General features: G+C 40.4%; 1 protein-coding gene across 1 annotated transcript; it reads right to left on the reverse strand.

The window, feature by feature from the left end:
* Window positions 1-1,433: 1,433 nt before the first annotated feature.
* Window positions 1,434-11,047, reverse strand: LOC147391212 (uncharacterized). The gene is made up of 2 exons (XM_086459029.1): window positions 10,056-11,047; window positions 1,434-5,075 (listed from the first exon to the last, which is right to left on the reverse strand). The coding sequence occupies exon 2, from the start codon at window positions 5,007-5,009 to the stop codon at window positions 1,434-1,436; it is 3,576 nt and encodes a 1,191-aa protein (XP_086315155.1). The 5' UTR covers window positions 5,010-5,075; window positions 10,056-11,047.
* Between the last annotated feature and the right edge of the window lie 14,757 nt (window positions 11,048-25,804).

The raw sequence follows: 25,804 nt of genomic DNA on the forward strand, positions 1-25,804 counted from the left end.
GCAGGATTTAGCCTTAAACTGTATTTCCTCAGCCTGTCGAACAACTTCTTTAGATTTACCAGATGATCTTCTTCAATGCCGGATTTAGCAATCATGTCGTCTACGTAGACCTCCATTTCCTTGTGGATCATATCGTGGAATAGTGCGGTCATTGCCCGTTGGTAAGTCGCCCCTGCGTTCTTCAGCCCGAATGGCATGACTTTGTAGTGAAAAGTACCCCATGGCGTGATAAATGCAGTCTTTTCCTGGTCTTCTTCCGCCATTTTTATTTGGTTATAGCCTGAAAAGCCGTCCATGAACGAGAACATGCCATGCCCTGCTGTACTATCGACTAGAGTGTCGATGTGTGGAAGTGGGAAATCATCCTTAGGACTGGCCTTGTTTAGGTCCCGATAGTCAACACACATGCGTACCTTCCCATCTTTCTTGGGTACTGGGACGACATTAGCCAACCACTCAGGGTACGTAGAGACTGCAAGAAATCCGGCTTCGAACTGTTTCATGACTTCGTCCTTGACCTTGAGGGTCCATTCTGGCTTTAATCTTCTCAATTTCTGCTTGATCGGCTTGCTTCCGGAGGCAATTGGTAGCTTGTGCACGACAAGATCTGTGTCCAATCCCGGCATATCCCTGTACGACCATGCGAAGACATCTTGATAATCTTGTAAGAGTTTGATCATTTCTTCCTTTTGTTGTGACGTTAATAAGGCTCCGATCTTGACAATTCGTGGGTCCTCTTCGGTACCAAGATTGATTGAATCTGTATCCTCAATGTTTGGCTGAACACCTTTCTCGTGACGCTCTACCAAGTCTTTGATTTCTTTAGGCGGGTACTCCATTTCGTCTTCAGACTCTTCTTCGATCCCCATGAGGTCAAAGTCGAGTTCAAGATCGAAATCATACTCGTCCCTTTCAAATTTTGTTTTATCTGGATACTCATTTGATTGAGACATATCCCTTGAAAACTCTTTTTTTGATTTTTGGAAAATATCTATTTTTTTGCAACTTTGAAAGCTTTTTGATTTTTTTGACTTTTGATAAATTTTTGATTTTTTTGCTTTTTGAGGAATATTTGTTTTTTTGTTGCTTTTCGAATACCTGAAATAAGAAGAACAATCATGCGAATTCGTTAATAAAGATAGGGAGCCCTCAAAACAGTCTTTACCCGAGGACGAGGGCTCGTTATGATCCTCGGGCAAACTAGATTCGTTTAACGACGTTTTTTTTTTGAGGCCTCAACAGCCTCAAGGGTCAATGGGAATTCCTCCCAATTGTTCAGAACTTCCCCTTCTCTGAGGGGGCGGATGAGATGTGAAAGTGATGTGTTGGGTGATTTGGTCGGTGGTTCGGAGATAACCATGATCTCCGATTGATTTTTGTCAGATTGGGGCATGGTCCCTCCCAAGCTTGGTGGGATGACGACTGATGCCCAGTCAATGCCCGTTGAAAAGGGTGATTTTTCTCTTGGTTCGTGGTAGTTTCCACTTTGGTGATTTTAAAACGGTCTCGGATAGACTTTCGTTGGAATCCCCATTGAATAAAACATCAATGCCTTCTACGAAGGATGGTTGGGACTCAACAACTGAGTCTTCTTGAAAGTGCAGTGGTGCGATTTTTACCGTTTTTGCCCTTTTTGCCAATGGTGGTTCCGATAGGTTGTCGGGTCTGATATGAGACTTTGAGAAGCTAACGCTAATGTGAGGGACTCGGCCGAGGTTCCAGACATTCGATTCCCGATTTTGCTTTCTTGCTAGTCGAAGTTCTTTCTTCTTTTCTTTCATTTCTGCTATATCCTTCTTTGTGGGCCTAAACCCCAGACCAAAATAATGAGTATCCTTTCTTGCTTCGACCGGTGTAGCTCTTCCTCTTCCTCCTGGTCCCAACCCATGCTTGGGTCGATAACCTGCCCTCTTCATGATCCGACCAATCATAAGGTTTGCTCGTGATAGCTTTGCTCTTACCTTCTCCTTCCCCTTTTCGATGTGATTGACAGCCGCGAATTGGTACGAATGGTAGAGTGCCTTGTCCTTCGTCATTTCTATGTCAATAAATGGCACGTCCGGAGCTCTGCCGGGCGGGATCAAGTTTTCTGCCAAAACGGATATCATTCTCTGTCCCATGATGAATTTGACTCTCTGGTGTAGAGAAGAAGGTACTGCCCCTGCTATGTGGATCCATGGCCTGCCCAGTAATAAATTGAAGGTTGTCGGTATTTCCATGACTTCAAATGTTACTTCGAAGGTGCACGGGCCTATTGTGATGGGTAAATCCACCTCTCCCAAGGAGTCTCTTCTTGAGCTGTCAAAGCCTCGGACGACCTTGTTGTTGGGCTTCACATGAGACCAATCAGCGTTGAGCTTCCGGAAGGTTTCAAGTGGACAAACATTAAGCGCTGAGCCATTATCAATCAGCACCCTGGCAACCATCATGCCCTTGCATATGACCATGATGTTTAGTGGCTCGACGTGCCCCGTTCCTCCAGGCACAAATTCATCTTCAGTGAAAATAATGGGATTGGGGGCCATTATCTGGCCAATCGTTTGTTCTAGTTGCGTAGGTGAGGTGGTTGCAGGTACATGCGATTTTTCCAAAACTCTCAGTAATGCCTCTTGGTATTCTTCTGACTTTTGCATTAGACCTAGGATACTGATTTGAGCTGGCTGTTTGTTCAATCTGTCCACTATATTATGCTCTCTCTTGAGGATGAGCTTAATAAAGTCTGTGGCTTCTTCGTCTGTCACTTTCACTTTTTCTTCCGTCTTCTCCTCCTTATACAGCTTACCCTTTCCCTTTGCTTCTCTTTTCTCTTCGTCGGTCACCCCTTTGCCTTCTTCCTTGATTTTCACCCCATTTTTCGATATTTTTTTGTACCGCCCTGCCCTTGTCATATGCTCAATGTCGGCCACCATTGCTTTCTTCATGGCTTCAACCCCGGAGGTTGTGGTGATGGTTGTCTCGTAACTCCAGGGAACTGCCTGGATAGAGTTATAAGGGAATGGTTTGGGTGAGTGTATGGTCATGGGAGGTGGATCGGGTTTTACATTGAGGATGAGAGGTGGTGGCGATGGTTTTGATGGAGTGTATGGGATGATGAGCGGTGGTCGTGAAGACGAGGTGTATGGTATATGGAGAGGGGGTCGAGTTGATCCTTGGGAATATGGTGGTGTGTAGGGTATAACAAGGGGAGGTCGGGTTGAATTTTGATGATGGGGTGATCCGTAAGGTATAACTAAAGGTGGTCGGGTAGCGGTATTTTGATGAGGGGGATGGATAGTGAGGTTGGCCATTCTGAGAGGTAGCTGTGAATTCTGCGATGAATCTGTATAACGGTTGACTGTGTTAACCGTTGACGTCCTTGATTCCTTCGTGAAGCGTACCCTGACTTTTGCACCGATAGGTGCTATCAAATCCGAGGGATTGAAGTCGAGTTCTCCACATACAACATTTACCCTATGCCCACTCCCCTCTCCATTGTGAGTAGGTAGGGGGTTTTGGTTGATGTTTTGTTGTTGGGGTGGGTTGGCAGGCCCATCTAGGATGAGAGCCTTTTTATCGATCAGGTTCTGTACTTGATGCTTGAGCTGCCAGCATTGATCTGTGGAGTGACCTGGTGCACCCATGTGGAATTCACAGAGCAGGTTAGGGTTGTACCCTGGCCCTTTCACAGCCTCAGGATTTGGTGGACGTTTTACCAGATATTCTCCTCTGAGTAAGAGTGGCAGTAATTCTGATAGTGTCATGGGCAATCTGGTAAATACTCTGTTTACCCTGTTAGGTCGTGCCTGCTGGTTTTGCCCATACTGTGGTGCTGGTTGTGCTTGCAGAGGAACTGTCTGAAAGGGGTTCTGTGGTGCTGGAGCCCAAGCAGCTCGAGGTACTGGCGCCCAAGGGACTTGTGGTGCCTGCGGCCTCTGAACTGGTGCCTGAATGAAAAGAGGTTGGCTGGGTTGTATATTGTTGACTTGAGCTTCCTCTTTCTTTTTGACAAAAGGCACGAACTTCTTTTGTGCCGATGTCCCTGCCGCTGCGCTTAAGGCTGTGAAGTCAAATATTAAACCAGTCCGGATCCCGTCCTCGACCCGGTCTGCCACTTGAACTAAATTTGAGAAGGTGCCTGTGGTGTGTCCAACTAGATGAGTATAAAAGGCATGCCCTAGTGTTGAGATGAACGTGGTGTTCATCTCTTGTTCAGTCATTGCGGGCCTCACTTGTGAAGCAGACTCCCGCCATCTCTGGGCGTACTCTTTTACTGTTTCCCTTTGCTTTCTAGTCATCTTGGCCATATCATTTCGATCCAGACCTACATCTGTGTTGAACCGATAATTATGCCAGAACATTTCAGCCAAGTCTTGCCAACTTTTGATAAGCGTATGGTCCAATCCGGAAAACCATTTGAGTGCAGGCCCTGTCAAGCTTCTTTGAAACAACTGCACCAGTAGCCTGTCATCTTCGCCGTATTGGCACATGGATCCGCAGTATAGTTTTAGATGTGACAGAGGACACCCCACCCCATTGTACTTCTCAAATTCCGGACATTTGAATTTGGCCGGCAGCTGTGCATTAGGATAAAAGCAAAGGTCCCTGAATCTTGTCCCTCCTAGAGTATTTGCACCTTTCATTCGTCTCATCTCTTCTTGGAGAGACTCTATCTGCTGGGCCATTTTGTTATCAGTGGCATTTTTGGCCTCAGGCACCCTGAAGTCACACTCATCATCTGGGATTACCACCGGGGGTGGTTGATTCTGTGGGATGTAAAGTGGAGGGCCCTGATACATTGGCACCGTAGGAGGTGGGGTGGTCTGTTGATCTGGTCGTGTCTGTTCAAGGGGTTCCGGGTTTGATCCAGATGCTTGGTGCTGAGCGGCTTGCGCTTGTAAGAAGTTAGTATTACTAAAAACAGCCATCAACATTTGTTCTTGTCTTTTCGTTGTTTCTATGAGCTTCGCTATCATTGCATTAGCTTCGGCAAGTTCACTTGTCGCAGGTTGTGGATCCTCTGAGTTGCTCATAGTTGATGTAGATCGAAGGAAATACGGAGGCTTCTCAGGGTGTTTGTACTTCTTTCGTTTGGCCACCTTGGGTACAGAAGACCAAGCATTACTATCTTATTTACAAAAAAAATGCTTGACATTTCATTAGGTCGGGTAAAGTTATTTATTTTAAAGCAAACGAGTTTTAAAGAAAGAGTTCTTTGGCTTGGAGCCGACCTTAACGTGATGTTGGCATCAACACGGGACTGGTAAAAAAGAATTACATCAGCACGGAGCTGGCATCGACACGGAGTCGGTAAAATTAAAAACGATTTCATCAGCGGAGCTGGCATCGACACGGAGTCGGTAAAGATTTTTTTTTTTTTTTTTTTTTTTTTTTTATGATTACATCAGCATGGAGCTGGCATCGACACGGAATCGGTAAAATTTAAAAATGATTACATCAGCACGGGGCTGGCATCGACACGGAGTCGGTACAAATTTTAAAAACGATTTCATCAACACGGAGTTGGCATCGACACGGAGTCGGTAAAATTTAAAAGCGATTACATCAGCACGGAGCTGGCATCGACACGGAGTCGGTACAAATTTTAAAAACGATTTCATCAACACGGAGTTGGCATCGACACGGAGTCGGTACAAATTTTAAAAACGATTTCATCAACACGGAGTTGGCATCGACACGGAGTCGGTAAAATTTAAAAACGATTACATCAGCACGGAGCTGGCATCGACACGGAGTCGGTACAAATTTTAAAAACGATTTCATCAACACGGAGTTGGCATCGACACGGAGTCGGTACAAATTTTAAAAACGATTTCATCAACACGGAGTTGGCATCGACACGGAGTCGGTAAAATTCAAAAATGATTTCATCAGCACGGGCTGGCATCGACACGGAGTCGGTAAAATTTAAAATGATTTCATCAGCATGGAGCTGGCATCGACACGGAGTCGGTAAAATTTAAAATGATTACATCAGCATGGAGCTGGCATCGACACGGAGTCGGTAAGACATTTTGAAAAAGAAGATTACATTTTGAATTTTGTACACCAACCCATTAAACAATTCATTTATGCCATGATTATCCACAAATATACTGAAAGAAATTTCATTGAACTATTGAAAATTGTTTGACAGATAAGATTTTCATTGAATTACAACTTTCAAATAATCCTGTTTTACATTCTTTTACATGGACGCTTGGATTTGTTTTGATCGTCATCAGGATTGCTGGGACAATTAGGCTTGCTTCTTTTAGTTCTAACGACTGACTCTTTGAACTCTGCTGGTCCATCTGGATACCCTAAGGTGCGTTTGTTCCACGCCTTCTCAATGAGATGCACTAACTTTTCAGTCAATGGTTCGGGAGAAAAGAATTGTTTGGGTTGAGGTAGCGAAAATTCTATAGGTACTCCGTACTGTTCTGGGATCAAAGCAGGTTGGTAAAAAGATGTCTCATCTAGTCCGATCAAACGGACATAATAGGATCCTTTGGTACCTAAAACAGGGTAGTCCGTCATCCACCAAGGGCATCTCAAACCAATATGACGTGCAAGACGAGAATCCAACCATTTGCCCCAAGCCTTGACTGAGTTGTGACGCACTAACATGTTTCTCTTGGAAAAGTGCTCTGGCCTATACTCGAGGGTTGAAGGAATGTCCACAATTTTGAGACGGTCGCAGAGCCACATGTAAAGTAGGTGAGGGCTTCCTTTGAAATCCCTTCCCTCACCATTTTTTATGGCATCCAAACCTGAGAAGGTTTCAGCTAGAATAAGAGGTACGGGATTGGCTTTTCTAGAGAGCTGGGAAGCTATGTCTATGAAAGACTCAGGAACAGTTTGACCCTCGCTTTTGGAGGTCAGTATGTATTGGGCTAGGATCCCTAAACATAATCGATAGTCTCTAGTGGCTCTCCAAGCTTCTGGTTTTACATTGATGGGATGACTACGAGAGTGGTATGGACTCAATAAGGGTACTAAATCCAATCTCCCGTTACGGACTAAGGCCTTGGCTTCTTCCTTTGAAATGTTTAGGCCTGTGGCGAGATCACCAGAATATCCTGTCTTCAATGAAGGCCTGACTAGAGGACCTGAAGTAGATATCCCCATGATACCACAATAGTCTTCATGAGTAGGACACAAGTGCATATGCCCAATGTGGAAGATGTGAAGATAAGGATTCCAACGCTTAGCCATAGCGTGCAAAAGGTTCCAATCTATCTCAAACTCGTGAAAGTACAAGGCGCATCTCAACATGAATTTTGCAAAGTTGAATTTCTCTACGGTGTGCATCCCAGTGACAGTTGTTTTGACCAATTGGTCGATTGGGTTATTGCCTGCAGCCAGCATCCTGAGTTGACACAAGAGAATAGTTCAGTACATTTCCAAGGTCTATGTAAAAATTACTTTTCTTTTGAAACTCTTTGTTCTTATGGAAAACACTTTCTTGAAAACACTTTTTTTTTTTTTTTTTTTTTGAAAATTTGATTTTCATTTTGATTTGAATGGCCCGTCTTATCATGATCATTGGATCGAGATGGACTGGGTCATTATTGAATTTTTGCAAGAACTGGATTCTTTATTGGGTCGGTGTACCCCTTTAATTTCTGAAAACAAAATTTTGACCCTTGAGGACAATCATACACTTTGATCATTCGCATACATCAATCATCGAGTTTCTTTCAACAACCCGGGAACACCCGCGATAAGTTCGAGTTGTGACTTACAGGGAAGGCTTCTAGACTCTAAGCTTACTACTGCAATGCATTTTTATCTGGCCACTCTTGCCCAAGCACACCTATATACCTCTCAAGCGTACTCAATCAGACGGTACGTGGTGACTTGGTTTGATATACCGTATAGGTGATAATCTAAAACTTCAATTCACTTCTCTGAAGCCAAAAATAGCCAGTTTGATCCCCAGTTGAGAGGTGGCGCACGATGCTGAGCAAAGGCCCGCTTAAGTACCTCTCGTCTAGAATAGACGTAATCTATCCCCCTCGTACAGTAGGGTACAGCGGGGCAGGATCTTGCTTAGGCACTGGTTTTGACCAAGAAGTGCAATTGATGTACTTGGATTATCTTTTATATACCTATGGGTACGAGTCAAGAGTTGTAGCTTTCATAAATGGTTTTCGCATCCCGCGAGGGGACCGACCACGTACTAGTACTACGTTGGCAATCGGGACATGTGACCGTGCGGCTTACAATAGGACAAAGGCTCAGGTCGCTCCAACGTGGGTGTATCAATATACCTTTCAGAATCACCTGATCAAACGGTATTGATGCCCCAGTTTTATATACCTTACGGTACGTGATTGGAGTTGTGGTTTTCATGAATGACGTCGCATCTCCGAGGAGACCGGGCCACGCACTAGTGCCACGTTGGCTATTAGGGACATGCAAGCGTGCAGTACAGTAAATTAAACGTGCTAGTGGTGTGTGCAAATAAGATAGGGTGCGCCCGGGGCATTTTTCAGATGAGTGGGCCCGTTGGCCAGATCATAGCATTTTAGATAATTAGTCCGTAAGAGTCGCACATTCATCATCAACCAATCAAATTTTTTTTTTTTTTCATCATTTTTTTCAATTTTACGAATGAACTAATCATAAAAGGACTTCTCATTTTTTTATAGTCCAACCAATGATCACTTTGAATTTTCATTTTGACCCATCAAAAAGTGGCGAGCGGTACGCCCTGAGTTTGGAAAAGATGATCCGTTTTGATCTTTTGAAGCCTTAAAACTTAAAATAAAAATAAGTTCCAAGAGGAAAGTTTCCAAGACTGATGTAAGGAACAAGTTGAGCAAAAAAATTTTTTTTTTTTTTTTTTTTTTTTAATTAATTTTTTTTTTTATAATTTTTTTTTAATAAAAATTTTTATGTGCTCATTTTGAGGCACATTGCCTCTGGTTTTTGGCTTGGGCCAAATTTTTTTCCTTTTTTTATGCTTTTCTTTCCTACTCATTTTGTATCGCGACGAGACGTCAAACGGAAATGATAGCGTAAACGATAGTAAATGAGCTCAAAAACCGATTCTGAGTTGTCAAAATGTTTCTGACTTTGTCACATTTGGTAGAAAATTTTGTTCTACCCCAAATCGATATGCACTAATAGCTAATCGGAGATCGGACGAGAAAGTTATGATCATTTTAAGTTCGACTGTCCATTCGGCCAAAAAAGAAGAAAAACGACTTTTTTTTTATTTTTTTATTTTTTTTATTTTTTTTATTTTTTTATACACATTTTGAGGCACATTGCCTCTGGTTTTTGGCTTGGGCCAAAAAAGAAAATTTTTTTTTTCATTTGTTTGATGATACGCATGCTTAAAATGACGTAATCGGAGAAATAAAGTGAAAATCGGATTTTTTTTTTTTTTTTTTTCAAGCAAGTAAATAAATAAAGGAAACCTACCTAAACAATAAATACAACAAACACAACAAGTATTGTTAGCTTGCAAAAATAAAAAAATAAAAATAAAGATTGAAACCTTTCCTTTTTTACCAAAATAACCGAGTTGACACGAGGGTGGAGCCTTTACTCCCCAGTGGAGTCGCCAAGCTGTAGACGCGAGATTTCGTCATTATGATGACTACATCTACTATGATTTGGAGTCGCCACCATTCATATTGTAAGTGGGTGTGAATGGTCACCCGATGTGCATTTTTGAAAAAAGTGACATTTTGGCATTTTAGTGACTCACGTGGATAAGGTACGGATCAAACCTTAAGATCCGGGGTAAGCGGCTCGGTTGGAGAAAAGGGAAGGTGTTAGGCACCCTTTTCTCCCCACTAAATAGTGGTAACCTCAACTAACTCGATCATTTTTTATTTTTAAAAGAAGGTGAAAAAAATGTGCCACGTGGGTGCATATGTTCCCTAAGTAGGGATTCATTTTCGGCTTGATCATAGGGTCATTTCATTAATGGAAATGACCCTTATGAACCTTAGCCTTGGGGCCCAATCATCAAAAGGGGTAAAATAAAATAGAAGAAGGGGGTGTTAGAAGAGGGAAAGAGTAGAAGGTTAGAGAAAGAGAGGGGGGTGCTTCAAACCCACCTTGTATCTTGTTTCTTCTTTTCTTCTTCTTGCTTGAGTCTTCTTGAGTCCTTAGTATAATATGAGAGTATGAGAATGGGAAGAAGTGATTAGAGAGAGTAGGGATTTCTTTTGTTTTAGTGAGACTTGTAGAGGATTTGTGTGAAAGAGTTGGTAAACTTGGTGAGAATTGATGATGGTTGTTAGTAGAGAGAGTGTTGGGGAGAAGTTTTGTAATGAGAAGTTGGGGGCCATTTTTGGGAAGAGGATGAGGGTATTTATAGATGTTTAGGAGTTATTTTAGGGATATAATGGGGTGAAGTGAAGAAAATGGGTAGAATGGTTATGAGTTTGAGAGAGAAGTGGGTGTAATTTAGAGGAGATTGGAGGGTATTTAGGGAAGGGGGTTAAATGGGTGAGTTTTGACCCAAATGGTTTGGATCCTACCCAACCCATTTGGGTGGAGTGTTTGGTGAGGTAAGTTTAAGATGGTGGTTGAGATTAAATGGTGTTTGGTTTAAGAGAATGGAGGATTTAAAGAGGTGGTTGATGATATTTTGGGAGGATGAAGGAGATGATGCCATGTGTTAAAGTGGGTGAAAATGAAGGGTTGGGATAGGTTGATGGGAGAGGTTGAGTGTTTGACTTGAGAGGATGGTGTAGGTTTAGGTTGTAGATGTAGGTTTTGTAGGGAATGATGAGGGTAGATTAGGGGAGGTATAGGTTAGGGGTGTGGGTAGATGTGTTTGATTTGAGAGAAAAGGTGATGGGTTGATGTGTGGGTAGATGGGATTTAAAGCAAATTAATGGGGTAGGTAGTTGGGTGAGGGAGGTGAGATGGGGTGATGACATGTGTCATCTTTTGATGATAAAAGAGTGATTGGTTGATGTGGGTTGTGGTTTATGGGTTAGGGTTGTGGGTTGGATAATGAATTGGATATGGTTAATGATTTGTGGGCTTTGTAGTGTTGGGCTTGGGTTTTAGAAATGGTTTTTACGAATACGGAGGCGGAGCGGTGATAGTTTTTGAAGAGGGGTAGGCATCTCAAGTCTCACCTTTTTAATTTTAAATTTTTTTTAGATTTTTGCAATCATTAATTTGATCAAAAATGCCACGTGTTGGCGAATCGGGCTTTTTAGGCCCGTTGGTGAAATTTATCGAAAATTTGACGTTTTTTATTTTGGAAGCGGAGCGGTGAATGTTGGGAAAGCGTAAGGTTGGCCGAGTCCTTTTGGTGGCCTCCTAAACCATTGAGAGGTCTTAGGGGCCTCGGTTTGGTCAAAATGTTATTTTTCAACGACTTGGGCCCTTAAGGCCCGTTGACACATTTATTTGGAAAATCTGTATTTTTGGGCCTTTTCGAGAAGTGGCCCGTTCAAATTGAGGTGTCTACAGTAGGATCAAAGAAAATCCTAGGAAAAGTAGGTCAAAAGATCCTATCCTTCCCCAAACCTTGATTTTAAAGTCCTAACCCCTTACCTATCATCTAAACCCAACTTTTGCTCAAAATAACACCTAGAAACCCTTCCAAAACATACAGAAACCCTCCAAAATATATAAAAAATACTTAGATCTAAGATGAAGGCACCTCAACTTGGAGATTTGAAGTAGATCCAATGACGGAGAAAAAGCAAGAAATCTCATACGAGGAGTCTCTCCACCAGCTCTGAGGAAACAAATCATTGTGATCTTCTAGGTATAATTTTTATTTTATTTTAATTTAATTTTAATTATTTTTTTATTTATTTAAGGTCTTTTAGCAATGTAACCCTTTTTTGGAAATTAATAGAGACTGACATTTGCCGGACGGGGTTGGTACCTAACACCTTCCAATCACGTAACATAATCCTTGGACCATAGTTTCTTTTTATTCATAAATTAGTTGTTTTTATCTATTTAGAGTCAATGCTCAATTCCTAGACCGTAATAACTAGGTGGCAACTCCCAAACCTCAAAAATCAAAAGTGGATTTGCATACCCCCGCGGATTGAGGGTGCTTTCACCCTTTCCCATTGAATTTCTAGGATCATCTTATAAGAAAATATATTTCTTCACTCTCTCAAATAGCTCACCTAAAGTTTTTGTCCTCTTCTTTACAAGGGATTTATATAATCCTAAGTTAGAGGGTAAGAAATTTTTGAATGCTATTACTATTGTTCGTTCATCACAACTCTCTAGTAACATCTCTTCCTCTCTGAGCTTCCTAGTGAATTCTCTAAGGTTCTTACCTAATCTTAGCCTCATGCTGGGTTATGCGTCTACGTCTCCTCCACTCTTTCGATTGCCAATGTACCAAGTGACAAATGCAGTACAAAATTCCTCAAATAAGCTAATGAATCTATACAGTAGCTTGTGAAACTAGGTCAAAGTGTTCCCCTGCAAACTCGAAGGGAACAGGCTACACATTAACCCCTCTTTTTCTTCCCACAACGCGAGCATCTGTCGAAAATGAAACAAATGCTCCACCGAGTCCCTCGTTCTAAAATAAGGGGTAAATCATGGCGGTATGAACTTCTTGAAGATTTCTTCGATTAAAATCTTCACGAGAAAGGGAGATCTCTGTATTTCCCAAACAACTTATGCTACTGCTGTGCCCACGTCTACGATCCTCATCATCTCCTTATCCTTTCTAATCATCTCTCTAACCTCTTCTTAAGTCACGTCTATTACAGGTTTGGTCCGAGTGGCTGCTGTAGCAACCTCTATCTTGTACTATCCTATAGGGATCAATGACGGCATGCTTCCCTCCATACTAGAGGCATGGTTATATTTACATGTCGCCTGAGGATCCTTCGGTATGTTGTCTCGTTCCACCTGTTGGCAGTCATCGAGATATTGACTTAAGTTCTTGTTTTGCTTTATAAAATCATTCATCATCTTCTTCATATCTTCTTGCTGCTTTCTCATAGGTTCCAACATTGTCAAAAGTTGTGTGTCTGCAACCGGAGCCGCTGGCAAGGACGCATTGACTTCATTCATTCTTGTAGATTTCACTATTGTTTAAACTGGAATCAATTTGCTATTGGTTTCCCACAGACGGCGTCAATTGTGCGCGGTCAGAATCTGATCGACGGCTCTAATAAATCCCTCACGCACTAATCTCGAAGAAGTTCTTGATATTTCCTTCTTCGCGATGGCCTAGTACCTACCATAGACACTCTGACACTCAAGTTAGAGAGACAGAGGAACAATAATCGATACTGACTTGTCCTCAGTCTTTCTAGTCCCCTCTATAATAGTGCTTACTATGTTATTTAACCCCCCTACCTCTCCCTAGGGTTTTCCCCTCTATAGGCTATAGTATAGGCCGTAATCATGGGATTTCTACTGAGTATGAAGGGTTGTTTACCTAATCAGGGTATCTTGGAATGATCAAGTTTATCTGTTATGATTACATATGGGATTTCTAAAATTGTCGTGCAGGCAACAATATTACAATTTTCTTGAGGTCTGGTCTGCCTTGCCTGGCAGGGCTGGCTCTACTTAATGCTGTGCTGCCCTACTAGCCAGACTAGGGAGGCCTCTGCTTTGACCTGCCCTACTTGCTAGGTAGCATCTCTTAAACTAATCTGAGTTAGGTACCATTCGGTAGGCTTGGACATGTGTACGGCTAAGATTAATATGCAATTATTTCCCTTTACACATAAAATTCTCAATAACTTATGAGCAAAGGCATTCTTAACCCTAGGTTGTTAGAGAATTAGTTGCTTAGATGACCTTAATATCTGAAATCTCAACCAATATTTACATGCCATCTAGCCTAGTTCTCTTGGATTTGACCCAAAACCAATGACTTAGGATCTTTTTACCCTCCTCAAAGAATTTTGTAGAAACTATGACCTTTTATAATCCTATCCTCTTGATCATTATGATTGGTGAGACCTACAAGTGAGTGAAAGACCATCAAGTCTAAGGAGAGGAGGGATAATTTGGGTTTTTTTCTAAAGGTTTTATTGAAAAATATTAGGAATCCTATGATTTAGGACAAGTTTATCCCTAAGGTAAAGAAAGTTCAAGTAATCTAAAATGTTGTCCAAACCCTTTCCTAAATACCTAAGAAGTTCTCACAAAAAAGAAGTAGAAGGAGGAAGAAAATAAGAAGACCAAGGTGGGGATAAACCCTCCAACGTCGTCCTTTTAATCCCCTTGTTCTCTCTCTCCCCTCCTTTTTACTTTTGAGTACTTTTCTTACTTACCTTACTTATTTGCTCCTTAATGTAGTTCTTTAAATTTTTAGTTTAGAGACTTGGGAGAGAGACTAATCCCTCTTAGGGGTAATCCACTTGTCCCCCCAATAAGTTCTCAATAAGCTCTTTGAGAGCAATAGATTAGGTTGTTATACTTTATTTCTTTATTTCCATGTAATTTAAATTCATATTGTAGAAGTTTTAGTTTCTTTACTTTACTTGCACTTTACGTTTCTTAGAATAATAGTTTTTCTTACTTTACCTTTGTAGATGCGTCATTCTCGATTATGAGTCCACTTCTACGAAGGTTTGGAATCACCATCATTCATTTTGTAAGAGGATGTGAATGGTTACCCGATGTACATTTTTCAAAAATTGTCATTTTCGACGTTTAATGACTCTCGTTCAAATAAGGTGCTAATCAACTTGAGATTGGGGTAAGCGGCTCGATTGGATAAAAGAGAAGGTGTTAGGCACCCTTTTCTCCCCACCAAATGGTGGTAACCTCAATTAAACTCGGTTAATTTTTTGGATAAAAATGTAAATAAAATGAAGTGCCACATGTCGATAATTTGTACCCTAAGTAGGGATTTTCTTTCGGCTCGATTATGGGATCATCCCATCGAAGGGGATGATCCCTATAAACAATTAGCCTTGGGGATTACATGTATTTTTGAAAAAGTGTTGGGGTTACGAATTCATTCTCATAAGTTGAAAAGAATCTGGATTCCGATTGCCTGAAAATGTTTTAAAAGGTTTAAAATCGATCTTTAATTTTGAAAGAGATTACAACCCCCATACTTTCAACGGAACTGAAGTCAGATCTACTGGAGATAGGAGAGGGGAAGCATTACATCCTAAGTCTTTTTAAAAAAAAAATTAAAAAATGAGGGGGATTATAGAAGAGGGAGGTGAAGAGGGTAAAGAGAGAGAGAGAGAGAGAGAAAGAGGGAAGGGGATTTTTTTAAAATCAACCTTGAAGCTTCAATCTTTTTCCTCATTTTCTTCTTCTTAGATTCTTCTTCTTTATGTCCTTAGTGATTTATGAGAATATTATTTTTTGTATGATTGAAGAAGTAAGGGAGAGATGATGAGAGAATTGAGGTGAGTGTAATACTTTTATGTGAGACTTGGGGGGGAAGGAAATTGGTCACCATTTTTAGGAGGAGGAGAGGGTATTTATAGATATTTAGGGGTTACTTTAGGGATATATTGGGGTGAATTGTTGGGAGAGTAGATAATGACATAGGTTTAAAGGTGAGGGGTATGAAATTTATGATTGGAATGAGGGTATTTATGTAATGAAGGTAAGTGCGTTGTTTTTTGATCCAAATGGTTTGGATCTTACCCAATCCATTTGGATAGAGTGTTTGGTGAAATGAGATGAGTGATGTGAGATGGAGAGAATGGGGTGTAAGGAGTTAGGTGTTAGATTGTGTGTTAGGTTGGTTGAAGAGGTGAGGTGTTTAGATTAGGAGAATGGGTTATATAAGGGATTAGGTGTTTAGGTTTTTGGGAGGGTTGATGGGATGATGACATGTGACAAAAAGAATGAGAGATGAGGTGATTTAGATGAATTGATTGAAGAGAAGGAGTGTTGGATTGGAGATGAGGGGTGTGGGTTTTATTTGTAGAAGTGGATTTGTAAGAAATGATGATGGGAGGTGTGGGTAGTGATGTGAGTTGGTGGAGTGTTTAGAGAAAGGTTATGAGTTAGGGTGATAAGGGTTGAGATGTGGGTGATTGGTTGTGTTAGAGAAGAGTAAGGTGGATAAGTTAGGGAAGGGTATGGGTTGAGGTGATTTTTGGAGAGAAGTGATGTGGGTAGATAGATGGTTAAAGAAAGATGATGAGGGTAGGTAGTTGAATGAGAGAGGTGAGATGGGGTGATGACATGTGTCATTTTTTATGATAAAAAATGATGATTGATTGATGTGGATAATGGTTAGTGGGTTAAGGTTGTGAGTATGAATGTGGATTGGATATGGATAATGGTTTTTGGGCTTTAGTGTATTGGGCTTGGGTTTTGGGGAGGTTGTAGGTTATTTTGGATTAGGTAGGAATTGTTTTGAATTGGATTTTTTTTAGGGTGGGTATGTTTTAGGTTTTAAGTGATGTGGGATTGGGTTTAAGTTAGGGGATAAGGTAAGAAATTAATTTTGGAGGTTTGAAGGTTTGTGGGCCTTAGGTGGGTTTAGGATTTTTTCTGGATTCGGAGGTGGAGCGGTGAGGGTTATGAAAGATGGTGGGTATCCCAATTCTCATTTTACATTTATTTATCTTTTTAGGGATTTTGGGAATCATCAGATCAATCAAAATGTCATTTTTAGTCGAATTTGGCCATAGAGGCCCGTTGGTGAATTTTATTGAGAATTTGGTATTTTGGTTTCGGGAGCGGAGCGGTGAATGTTGGAAGATGGGGGGGTCCCAAGTCTCATTTGCTGGATCATTTAAATCTTTAGGGGTTTTAGGGACCTTAAATCGATGAAAGTGTCATGTGTTGACAAATTGGACTTTTTAGGCCCGTTGGCAAACTTTATTAGAAATCTGGTATCTTTGATTTTGGGGGTGGAGCAGTGAAGGTGGGGGGGGGGGGGGGGGGGGTACACCGAATCTTTTTGGGTGGGCCTACTAGGCCCTTAGGAGGTCTTAGGATCCTCCAAATCGATCAAAATTTCATTGATTAGGGCCTTTGAGGTCCGTTGACAAATTTTATTAAAAAACCAGTATTTTTGGGTCGTTTCGAGTGATGGCCCGTTTAAATTAGAGTGTCTGCAACCTTCTTTAATAGCAATAGAACTAGAGAATAAACCCTCATTGAAGGTAATCTTCTCTTGATAGGTTCATCTCATGTATATTTATATTATTATAAATATGTTAATAGATCTATCCTAAGATTTTTTATTTTCTTTTGCAAATTAAAAAATACTAATTAATATGGATTTACCTCTAGGATACTCGCACTTCTCCACATTAAAGATGATTATTATTATTGAGTGAACGGGGGGGGGGGGGGGGGGGGGGGGGGGAATGCCTTTGAATTTTAATAGATAGCCTTCGAAGTTTCATGATCACCATTGAAATGATCTTATGACATGGTTGCCGTAGAGGGAACATCTTGATATAATGTAACTTAATTTCGATGGAGACAGCTGACCTTGTTTTCTAAGTACCACTCTATGAATCCCTTAATGACTTGAAAGGTATACTCTAACCACACAAATGTTGAAGAATATCAATGACGTCGTCACATACCAAACATTATCTACAGCAATATCCAAACAAATGATGCATTGGAAGTATTTTGTTTTCTTTCTTCAATTTAACTATCTGAACTATAAAAGGATGATATTAAGACCCATATTGATTGTGAGATCAGCTGCAATAAAAATGAATCTGATTTGTCGGTGAGGATACATTTTAAGTTTGAATAAAGGAGATCTAATGGTAGACTCATCATGTGGGGCCTAACCCATTTAGATCTATCAATGGGTCGGCTCAGACAAGAAATCTGATGCATTCAGATCCAATAACTCTGGGTCGGATCATGGATTGGGTTTCCAATCATAATTGGACCCCATAAGGGTCTGATTTGATAATGTATCGTGTCGGCTTTGGATTAACCATGTCCACCATCGCAGAATGTGTTTGAAAATGTATAAATGATGTATATTTATATAATATACTTTAGATATGCATATTGGATTAAGAGCAAAGACCCAACAACACATTATATACTGGAATAGGTCCAAAGCTTAAAATGACAGATTTGATTGCATATGAACATAATAAATTTCTTATTTGATTGTATCAATTTACACTAATGATAATTTGATTCAAAAAATTTCATTCCATCTGTACTAATCAATTTATTACTAATCCTATCCGTACCCATCCCATGAATAGGGTTTTCAATGAATGGAGGTTGGTCAACAACCAAAATCTGAGACGAAACGGATCAAACCTGAAATCAATCTAATAAGCATGGGGTCAGACTTTTATCAGTGCATTTTTACCAGATTTTAATATTGCGACCCAAGTACAACAACATTGGGTCTACTTCCCATTTGACTTAAAACAATATATATTATATAATTGGGATAGTTTATGGAGCACCTATCGGATCAGGACATGGTTGATGTAGAACCAGTCCGATAGATTATCAAATTGAGTCCTTGTTGGAAACTAAATCCTGGATCCAAAGCTAAAGTCATTGAATCAGAATGGATCGGGTTTCAGATCTAATCCACTCCATTTACAGCCCTGAATTCATTGACCCAAAAGATACACATGGATGCTCCATTCCTTGCTTTAAACATGCTTCACGTAATGCCAGGTCTGGTAAGACAGTTCATTGTGCCTGGTCAAAACCATATATGTTCATGATTTGTAGAATAAAAGTTCATCTTCTAATATTGACATTGTATTAACTTGTTCTTTTTTTCTCTTTCTTCCTCTTTGTTTTTTTAATCTTTTTTTTTCATTATATTAAATTGGGGAGAAGGTATCATTGGATTCCCAAAGCAAACAGCCAAGCAGGCATGTGGGATAGCTCAGAAACAACAAATTATTAGAGCGGAGACAGTTACTCATATCCCCAATAATTGAAGCTCCAACCTTTCTATCACAAGTTTCAATTTCAAAGGCACCTTATTCATTCTCAAATTACATAACCAACCTCCAATGAAGAAATTTACAAAACTATCCTGTATTCTTTGTTTTTTTTTTCTTTTCCAGCACCGCCTAAATTGCTATTTAAGTAAAAATCTACCTATCATTAAATAGCCCATTGTCCCTCTCATTATTTTCAGAAATCTCGACAAGCACACACATTTCAAACTTACTCATACTCATTGTGCTCGTTGCATGGGCACTGGGTATTGGTGTGATTTGTATTAAGGAGTCAACAATGTTTAGTTAGAAGAGTAATGATTTTTGAACTCAACCTGACAGCTGGATTCAAAAACTCACTGATGTGTCATGCCCAAAGAACTATGGATTCTTTTGCTTGGGATACACAACTGTACCCTCCGGATACACAACTGCAGATGGAAGGTTGGTCAGGTCGGTTGTGTATCCCAAGGGACGGAATCAACGGTTCTTTGCCCTTGCCACGTTGGTGAGTTTTGAATCCCCCTGTCAGGTTGAGTTCAAAAATTAGCACTCTTAGTTAGAATCCTTGGTCCAAAGAATCCTCCAAAAGTCATATCCAGATCCTTATTTATAGGCATGCTTACTTTGATAGAAAACTTTGGGAATTTAGAGGAATTTTAAAAAATTGATTCAATTCAAACAAGATCATTTTCACAAAAAAGTCATCAAAATTCAATCTTGCTTGTATCTTTATGAATTTATCTTCACTAATAAAATATAAGTTCTATAATTAAAGTGTGGGGATCTTTCAAATCTCCTACTCATCGAGATCCATACTAAAATTAATGTGTCTCTTCGATCTTCTTCTTTGATGATCTTCTAAGTTTTAATTATCTTTTCTAGTGAATTTTTCTATTTTGGATTGCCTTCTTCGTTCTCCTTAATCTGAAAAGACACTGGTGTGGTGTCATTAAGAAGCCTCCGACGATCACGTTAGTATTTTATAAGTTGCAGAGTAAGAAGATAAAAATAAGAGCGATAAATTGTTGTGTGGTTTGTGCCTTAGGTTTGAGTGGTAGAGGCCTTCATATTTATAGAGTAAACTCATTAATGGGAGATAATAATTCAGTTGTAACTATTACTCATGTTATCTAGGATTTATGGTAATAATATCCCATGATACATTGATGATAATCAAGACGCACTTCTCATGTGTAGAAATCCGAATTTGGACGGGCCTTCCATGTAAAGTGCAATAATCCACAAAATTTGAAACGAGCCTCAAGGCCTAAACCCTCCAAAAATTCACTTATCTTTCTAATAAATAGTCTAAGGCCCTCACTTGCTTGGCTCATGAGTTAGAAACCCAACTCTAACCCAAATACATACTCAACCTACTACTCAAAATCCAACCCTATACACACACAACCCACTACCAAGCCCATTAGACTCAAAGTTCAACCACTATCCCAAGTCCAAGTCTCAATCCAATAATCACAACCAATCACTACAATAACTCAAGATCATCATAAAGGGACACATGTCATCACCTCAACCCACCTCCCTAATTTATCTACCAACCCCATCACCCTTCTATAAAAAACCTACCTACTCATATCTTACTCATACCTATAACCTACCCCCATCATTTTCTCCGAACCTCCCATCACAAGTCACCCCTACACCCCTTCTTCCTAATCAACTCACCTAACACACACCCCTACACCTTTTCGACACATGTCACCACATCTTCTGCCCTCCCAAAAAATTCTACAACCATTTCCTTACACTCCCATTCTTCTAACCAAAAATCACTACATTCAATAGCTTGCAAGATCCAACCCATTTGGATCACAACAACCCATTTACATCCTCTTTTACAAATACCCTTCCACCACCTTTAATTTACACACCCATTCACAAACCTCACACCATTCTATTATTTTTTACCTTTTCACCCCATTTTACCCCTAACAAACATCCCCAAAGTCCTATAAAACCCCTTCCTTCCCAACAAAAAAGGCCCAAGAAACAAATATTTGAACACCCCCCACCCTCAAGTCATCTCTTTCAACTCTTAATCTCTCTCACTCTTATCAATCCCTCTAAAAGAACTCTCTCAACTCACAACTCATAATCCCTATACTAAATACATTTACTATCATCTTCAAGTTGAAACATAAGAACAAAAAAACACATTAGAAATCAAGAAGAAGAAAACTTAAAAAAAGAAGTGTCTAAAGTCAAAGTAAAATATGGACAAGTGATGTAAAAAATCTTCCTTCTTTTCCCTCCATCTTCCCTACTTCTCTTATTTTATTTTCAATTTAGAATAACCATATGATGTGATTCGAACCCTCCCCAACCTCTGGTAGATTGGATTTCGATTCGATCGAAAGTGTAAGGCTTGTAACTACCTTTAAAAGAAAATCACCTTTAATCCCTAATCACAAGTTGCACACACCACAAAACTCATTTTGAGGATACAGAAAGTTTGGTATTTTTCATTCATGAGAATGGGACCTGTTTGGTCAGAATCTGGTGTATGGCTCTGATGGATCCCAACCTGTACTGATCTCGATCTGAGGTTACTCCGAGCACCTCCCTCCTCCCGACGGCCTGGTATCTGCCATAGACACTCCGATGCTCAAGTTAAAGAGACAGAGGAATATTAATTAGTACTGGTTAGTCCTCAATCCTTCCAGTCCCCTCACAATAGTGTTTATTGTGCTATTTAACCCCTTCATCCCTCTTTTCTCGAGTTTCTCCCTCTATAGGCTGCAATATAGGTTACAATCATGGGATCTCTGCTGATTCTGAGGGGTTGTTTACCTAATCGAGATATCTTGGAATGATCAAACTTATCTGCAATGATTATATCTGGGATTCTCGAAATTGACGTGCACACAACAGTATTACGATTTTTTCGAGGCCTTGCCTACCCTACTTGGCAGGGTAGGCCTCGCTTAGTATTGTGCTACCTCGCTAACAAGACTAAGGAGGTCTCTGCTCTGACCTGCCCTGCTTGTTGAGCAGCACCTTATTGACTGATCTATGTTAGGTACCCCCTGGCCGGCTTGAATATGTGTTTGGCTAAGATTAATATGCAATTATTTCCTTTTACAACTACCCCCTCTCAAGGAGGTATAAGTCCCTTCGTCTCCTCGAAATGCAATGTTGCTTTCCTATTGGTTACTCAGGCCCTTCATAATTGCACCTACTATTTCTAAATTGACGCATTAAATGCAACATCACTTCGAATGTCTACCGACAGCTCAGATGGATTCCTCATCATCCGTAGTCCTTCACGTACCCTACTGCCTCTTGGCACTACCCCCAGTCTGTGACGTTTTGACCGAACCCAAACTGTCCTCTCAGGCGTACGTGGTCCTGTGCCCCTCCTTACAAATAAGGGACTTAGTGCTTTTCCTACCTACTGTCGTGATAAAATATTGCGAATCTGTCTCTATGCTTTCTGTGGAGGCTTTTTTCTTTCTCTTGATCTCCTTTATTGCATCAGTTACCTCTTTGCTTCGAGGTAATCTATTTTTTCATCTCTCTGTTTCGCTTAATTTTTTGTGTTTAGTCTTCTCATGGTTTTCACTGTGTCCCAACTCCGACGAAGCTTGTACATACCTGCTTTAATGTACCTTCAAGTTGGTAATGACTCTGATACCCCTGACAACTGCCGTCCGGAGGAGATATTTGTCTACGCTGGCCAAATCAAGGCTGGCCTTAGTTTTCCTCTTTCTGCCTTCTTGAAATAGGTGCTGAGTAAAATAAACCGATCCCTTTCTACCACCTGGTGGAGGCTATGGAGAAGATGGGTGTTAACCCCAATGACTCCCTCTCCTAGTACAACAAGAAGGTAATTCCCAACAGATCGGGATTTTTTCATTGTCTTCCAAGAATGTCGTAGTGGCTCTAATCCCTTCTCTCCCAAGTTCTGATAAAGGGTGCCAAAAAAGCCCCATCTTCCTTTTCAGAGACAGGAAATTTGCCCCTAGCACCCCCTGTGAGGGATTCAGAGTCCCCCATGACTTCCAGGGTAATGTTGTCATGGGGCTGCTAACTCACATTCTATTATGAACTTTACACATCCGTTACTTGCCTTTTCTAATAGTTCTTGTTATTTCTACTGACTCTTCTGCTTTGGCGACTACGGAGGCTAGAAAGATACTGCGCAGAGTATGCGAAGGTCGGAGTTAGTGGAATTCCGAACCGGGGCTACTAAAAGGGCAGTTGTGGATGATCTACCAGGTGTCGTCCCTTGACCACTTACACGACGAGCTTCACTTGGTCGAGCTGGTCGTACCAAGGAGGGTTGTGATCCACCATCATCAACTCTGCGACGATGGAATCCTAGTAATCCAACTCCTTCCTTCAGCGTACCGAGCCCAGCTCGTACTTCTAAGGTTTTGCCCGGGTCCTACAACGTCATGAACATCAATCTCTTGGAGTTCCCTTTTTTCCACTGCCACCAGGGCTGCTCCTCCACCCGTCCCAGCAAAGGTACGGAGGAAGAAAAGAAGCCACTCTTCCCATGGCACCAACCTTTCTAGTGAGGTCGTGCCACCTAGGAAGCTTACTGCCTTGCTTCTATCTCTATTTTTGCTTCTCCTACGATCATTATCGAGGGGTCTTTTACCTTTACTCCATCTTCTACCTCAGTTCCAACTACAACTGCTTCTACTGATGTTGTTGTTGTCTCTGCAAAAATTTCCAAGGAACCTCAGGTAGAGGCTGGGCAGAGTTCTGATGCCCCCTGAGAGGATAGCCTTGTTCCTCATCCTCAACCATGAAAAAGATGTCGGTTGGTCAGGAGAAATATGATAAGCCCTTCCCCTCCTGAGGGGTCTGAGCAAATTACTCCAACTTTGTTCGGCAATTGCCTCATGAAACTATGTTCCATTAACACCTTTGAAGTAATGGCCAAAAATAACTCCTAAAAAGTTGTTCATTTGGAAGAAACCATGGGTACCACTACAATCAATATGGTCAAATGGTCAATCTGTGAAAATTTAGAATTGAGTGTTGATCAAAGGACTGTGAAAAATTGAAGATTGACTCCAACGTAGTGAATCTGATGGTGATGATGACGCAGTGACTGCGAGTTGGTCGTAATTTGGTGTTGATTGCGTTATCACTTCTGATTTGCATAAAAACAACTGAGGAGGGAGATCTGAAAAATATCTACTTGATGGCGATGGTTTTGGATGAATTTTTAAATGGAGGTGGAGAAGAAGATATTAGAGATTAGGGTTTTTTATTATTTTAGGGTTTTTTTTTTATCATTTTAGGGTTTATGGGAAATTTTCAAATTACCCTTGAGACAAAATAAAATCCTGAATTACTGAGCTAACAATCCTAAAACGAAAAAAATATTAATTAAGGCAATTCTAACTTGCTAAAAAGTCCTAAAAACTTTAAAAAAAAAAAAGAAATACTAATTACCTAAGTTTGAATAGGAAGGAAACTATGAGTATCGCTTAACGTGATAAGAGATCAGCTCGTCACTTTTTAGCACGTAGAGCTTGAGTACATTGGGTAAGCCATCCTGATTCATCGATGATTATTTGAAGAGGGCCAGTAAGGGGGAAACCTATCTACATGTAGATCATTCCTTTTAGTTAAGTGTTGTGCAACCCTAAACATATGAGACCAATTATGATTTTTCTTTTTGAACTTACCATTTTGATTTTGAACTAGTAACTATTCTCGACAAAGGAAATCGCCATGTTTTAAGCTTAACTAAAGTGAAAAACTACAATACTCATTCAAGAGTTCTAAAATTACTAAAAACGAAAACAAAAATAATGGGTTACCTCCCAAAAGGGATAAGTTTAATATCTTCAACTATATGAAAACTCTGCTAACCCTGATAAATCAGGTCATTGAAGAGAAGAACTTCCTATGGTGGTACACACTTGAGATATGGTTTGAGCTGCGAGCCATTTACTTTGAAAGTGGATCAATCTTTAGGATTAAGGACTTCAACAACACTATGGTGGTGAACTGTTTGAATAATATAAGGGCCAATGCAGTGAAACTGGAGTTTCCCTGGAAAACGGTGGAGTCTATTGTTATACAATAAAACTCTTTAACCAGGCTTAAAATTTTGTCAAAGAATGTGCTTATCGTGATAAAATTTTGTACACTCTTTGTAACATTTAGCAAAATCATAAAAGTTGTTTCTGATATCTTTTAACTTATCGAGTTATAATTTGTGATATACATCAACTTTATTGAAATCAAAATTAAGACACTTGATCGCCTAATATGTAGAATGCTCAAGTTCTACAAGGAGATGACATGTCTTGCCAAAAACTAACTGGTAGGGAGACATCCCTATTGGTGGTTTGAAAGTGATTTGATAGGCCCACAATGAGTTATTTAATCTCAAAGACCAATTTTTCCGAAAAGGATTTGCCTATTTTTTCTAGAATGGACTTGATTTCCCTGCTAAAAATTTCTACCTATCCACATGTTTGTGGATGGTAAGGTATATCTATTTTATGAGTTATGAGATATTTCCTCATTAATATTAGAAAGATTTTATTGTAGAAATGCGAGTCACTATCACTTATGATAGTTCATAAAGTATCGAATCTTGATAAGATTGTCTCCTTGACAAAAATGACCACCACTTTGTGATCGTTCGCTCTACATGCTACAACTTCTACCCATTTGAGCACATAATCAATAGCAATGAAGATATACTGGTAACCTTGGGAGACAAGGAAGGCTAGTACCACAAGATGGAAGCAAGGTCAATAGGCTTTCCAGATGGCACAACTAATTGACCAGCCTCTAAAGAAAGGCTAGTACCACGAAAGGAATGGCTTCTCTTTTTCCCCCGCCTCTTGGTTAGGACAGTGGGAGGTGCAGTCCTGGTGGCAGTGGAAAAAAGGAACTCTGATAGGTCGATATTCATGACGTCGGAGGACCCTTGTAGTACCCAGAAGGAAAATTGTGCCACTCCAAATGGA

Source organism: Akebia trifoliata, chromosome 11 (assembly GCF_017979445.1).
Source record: "Akebia trifoliata isolate Shusen 1 chromosome 11, ASM1797944v1, whole genome shotgun sequence".
NCBI classification, from domain to species: Eukaryota; Viridiplantae; Streptophyta; class Magnoliopsida; order Ranunculales; family Lardizabalaceae; genus Akebia; species Akebia trifoliata.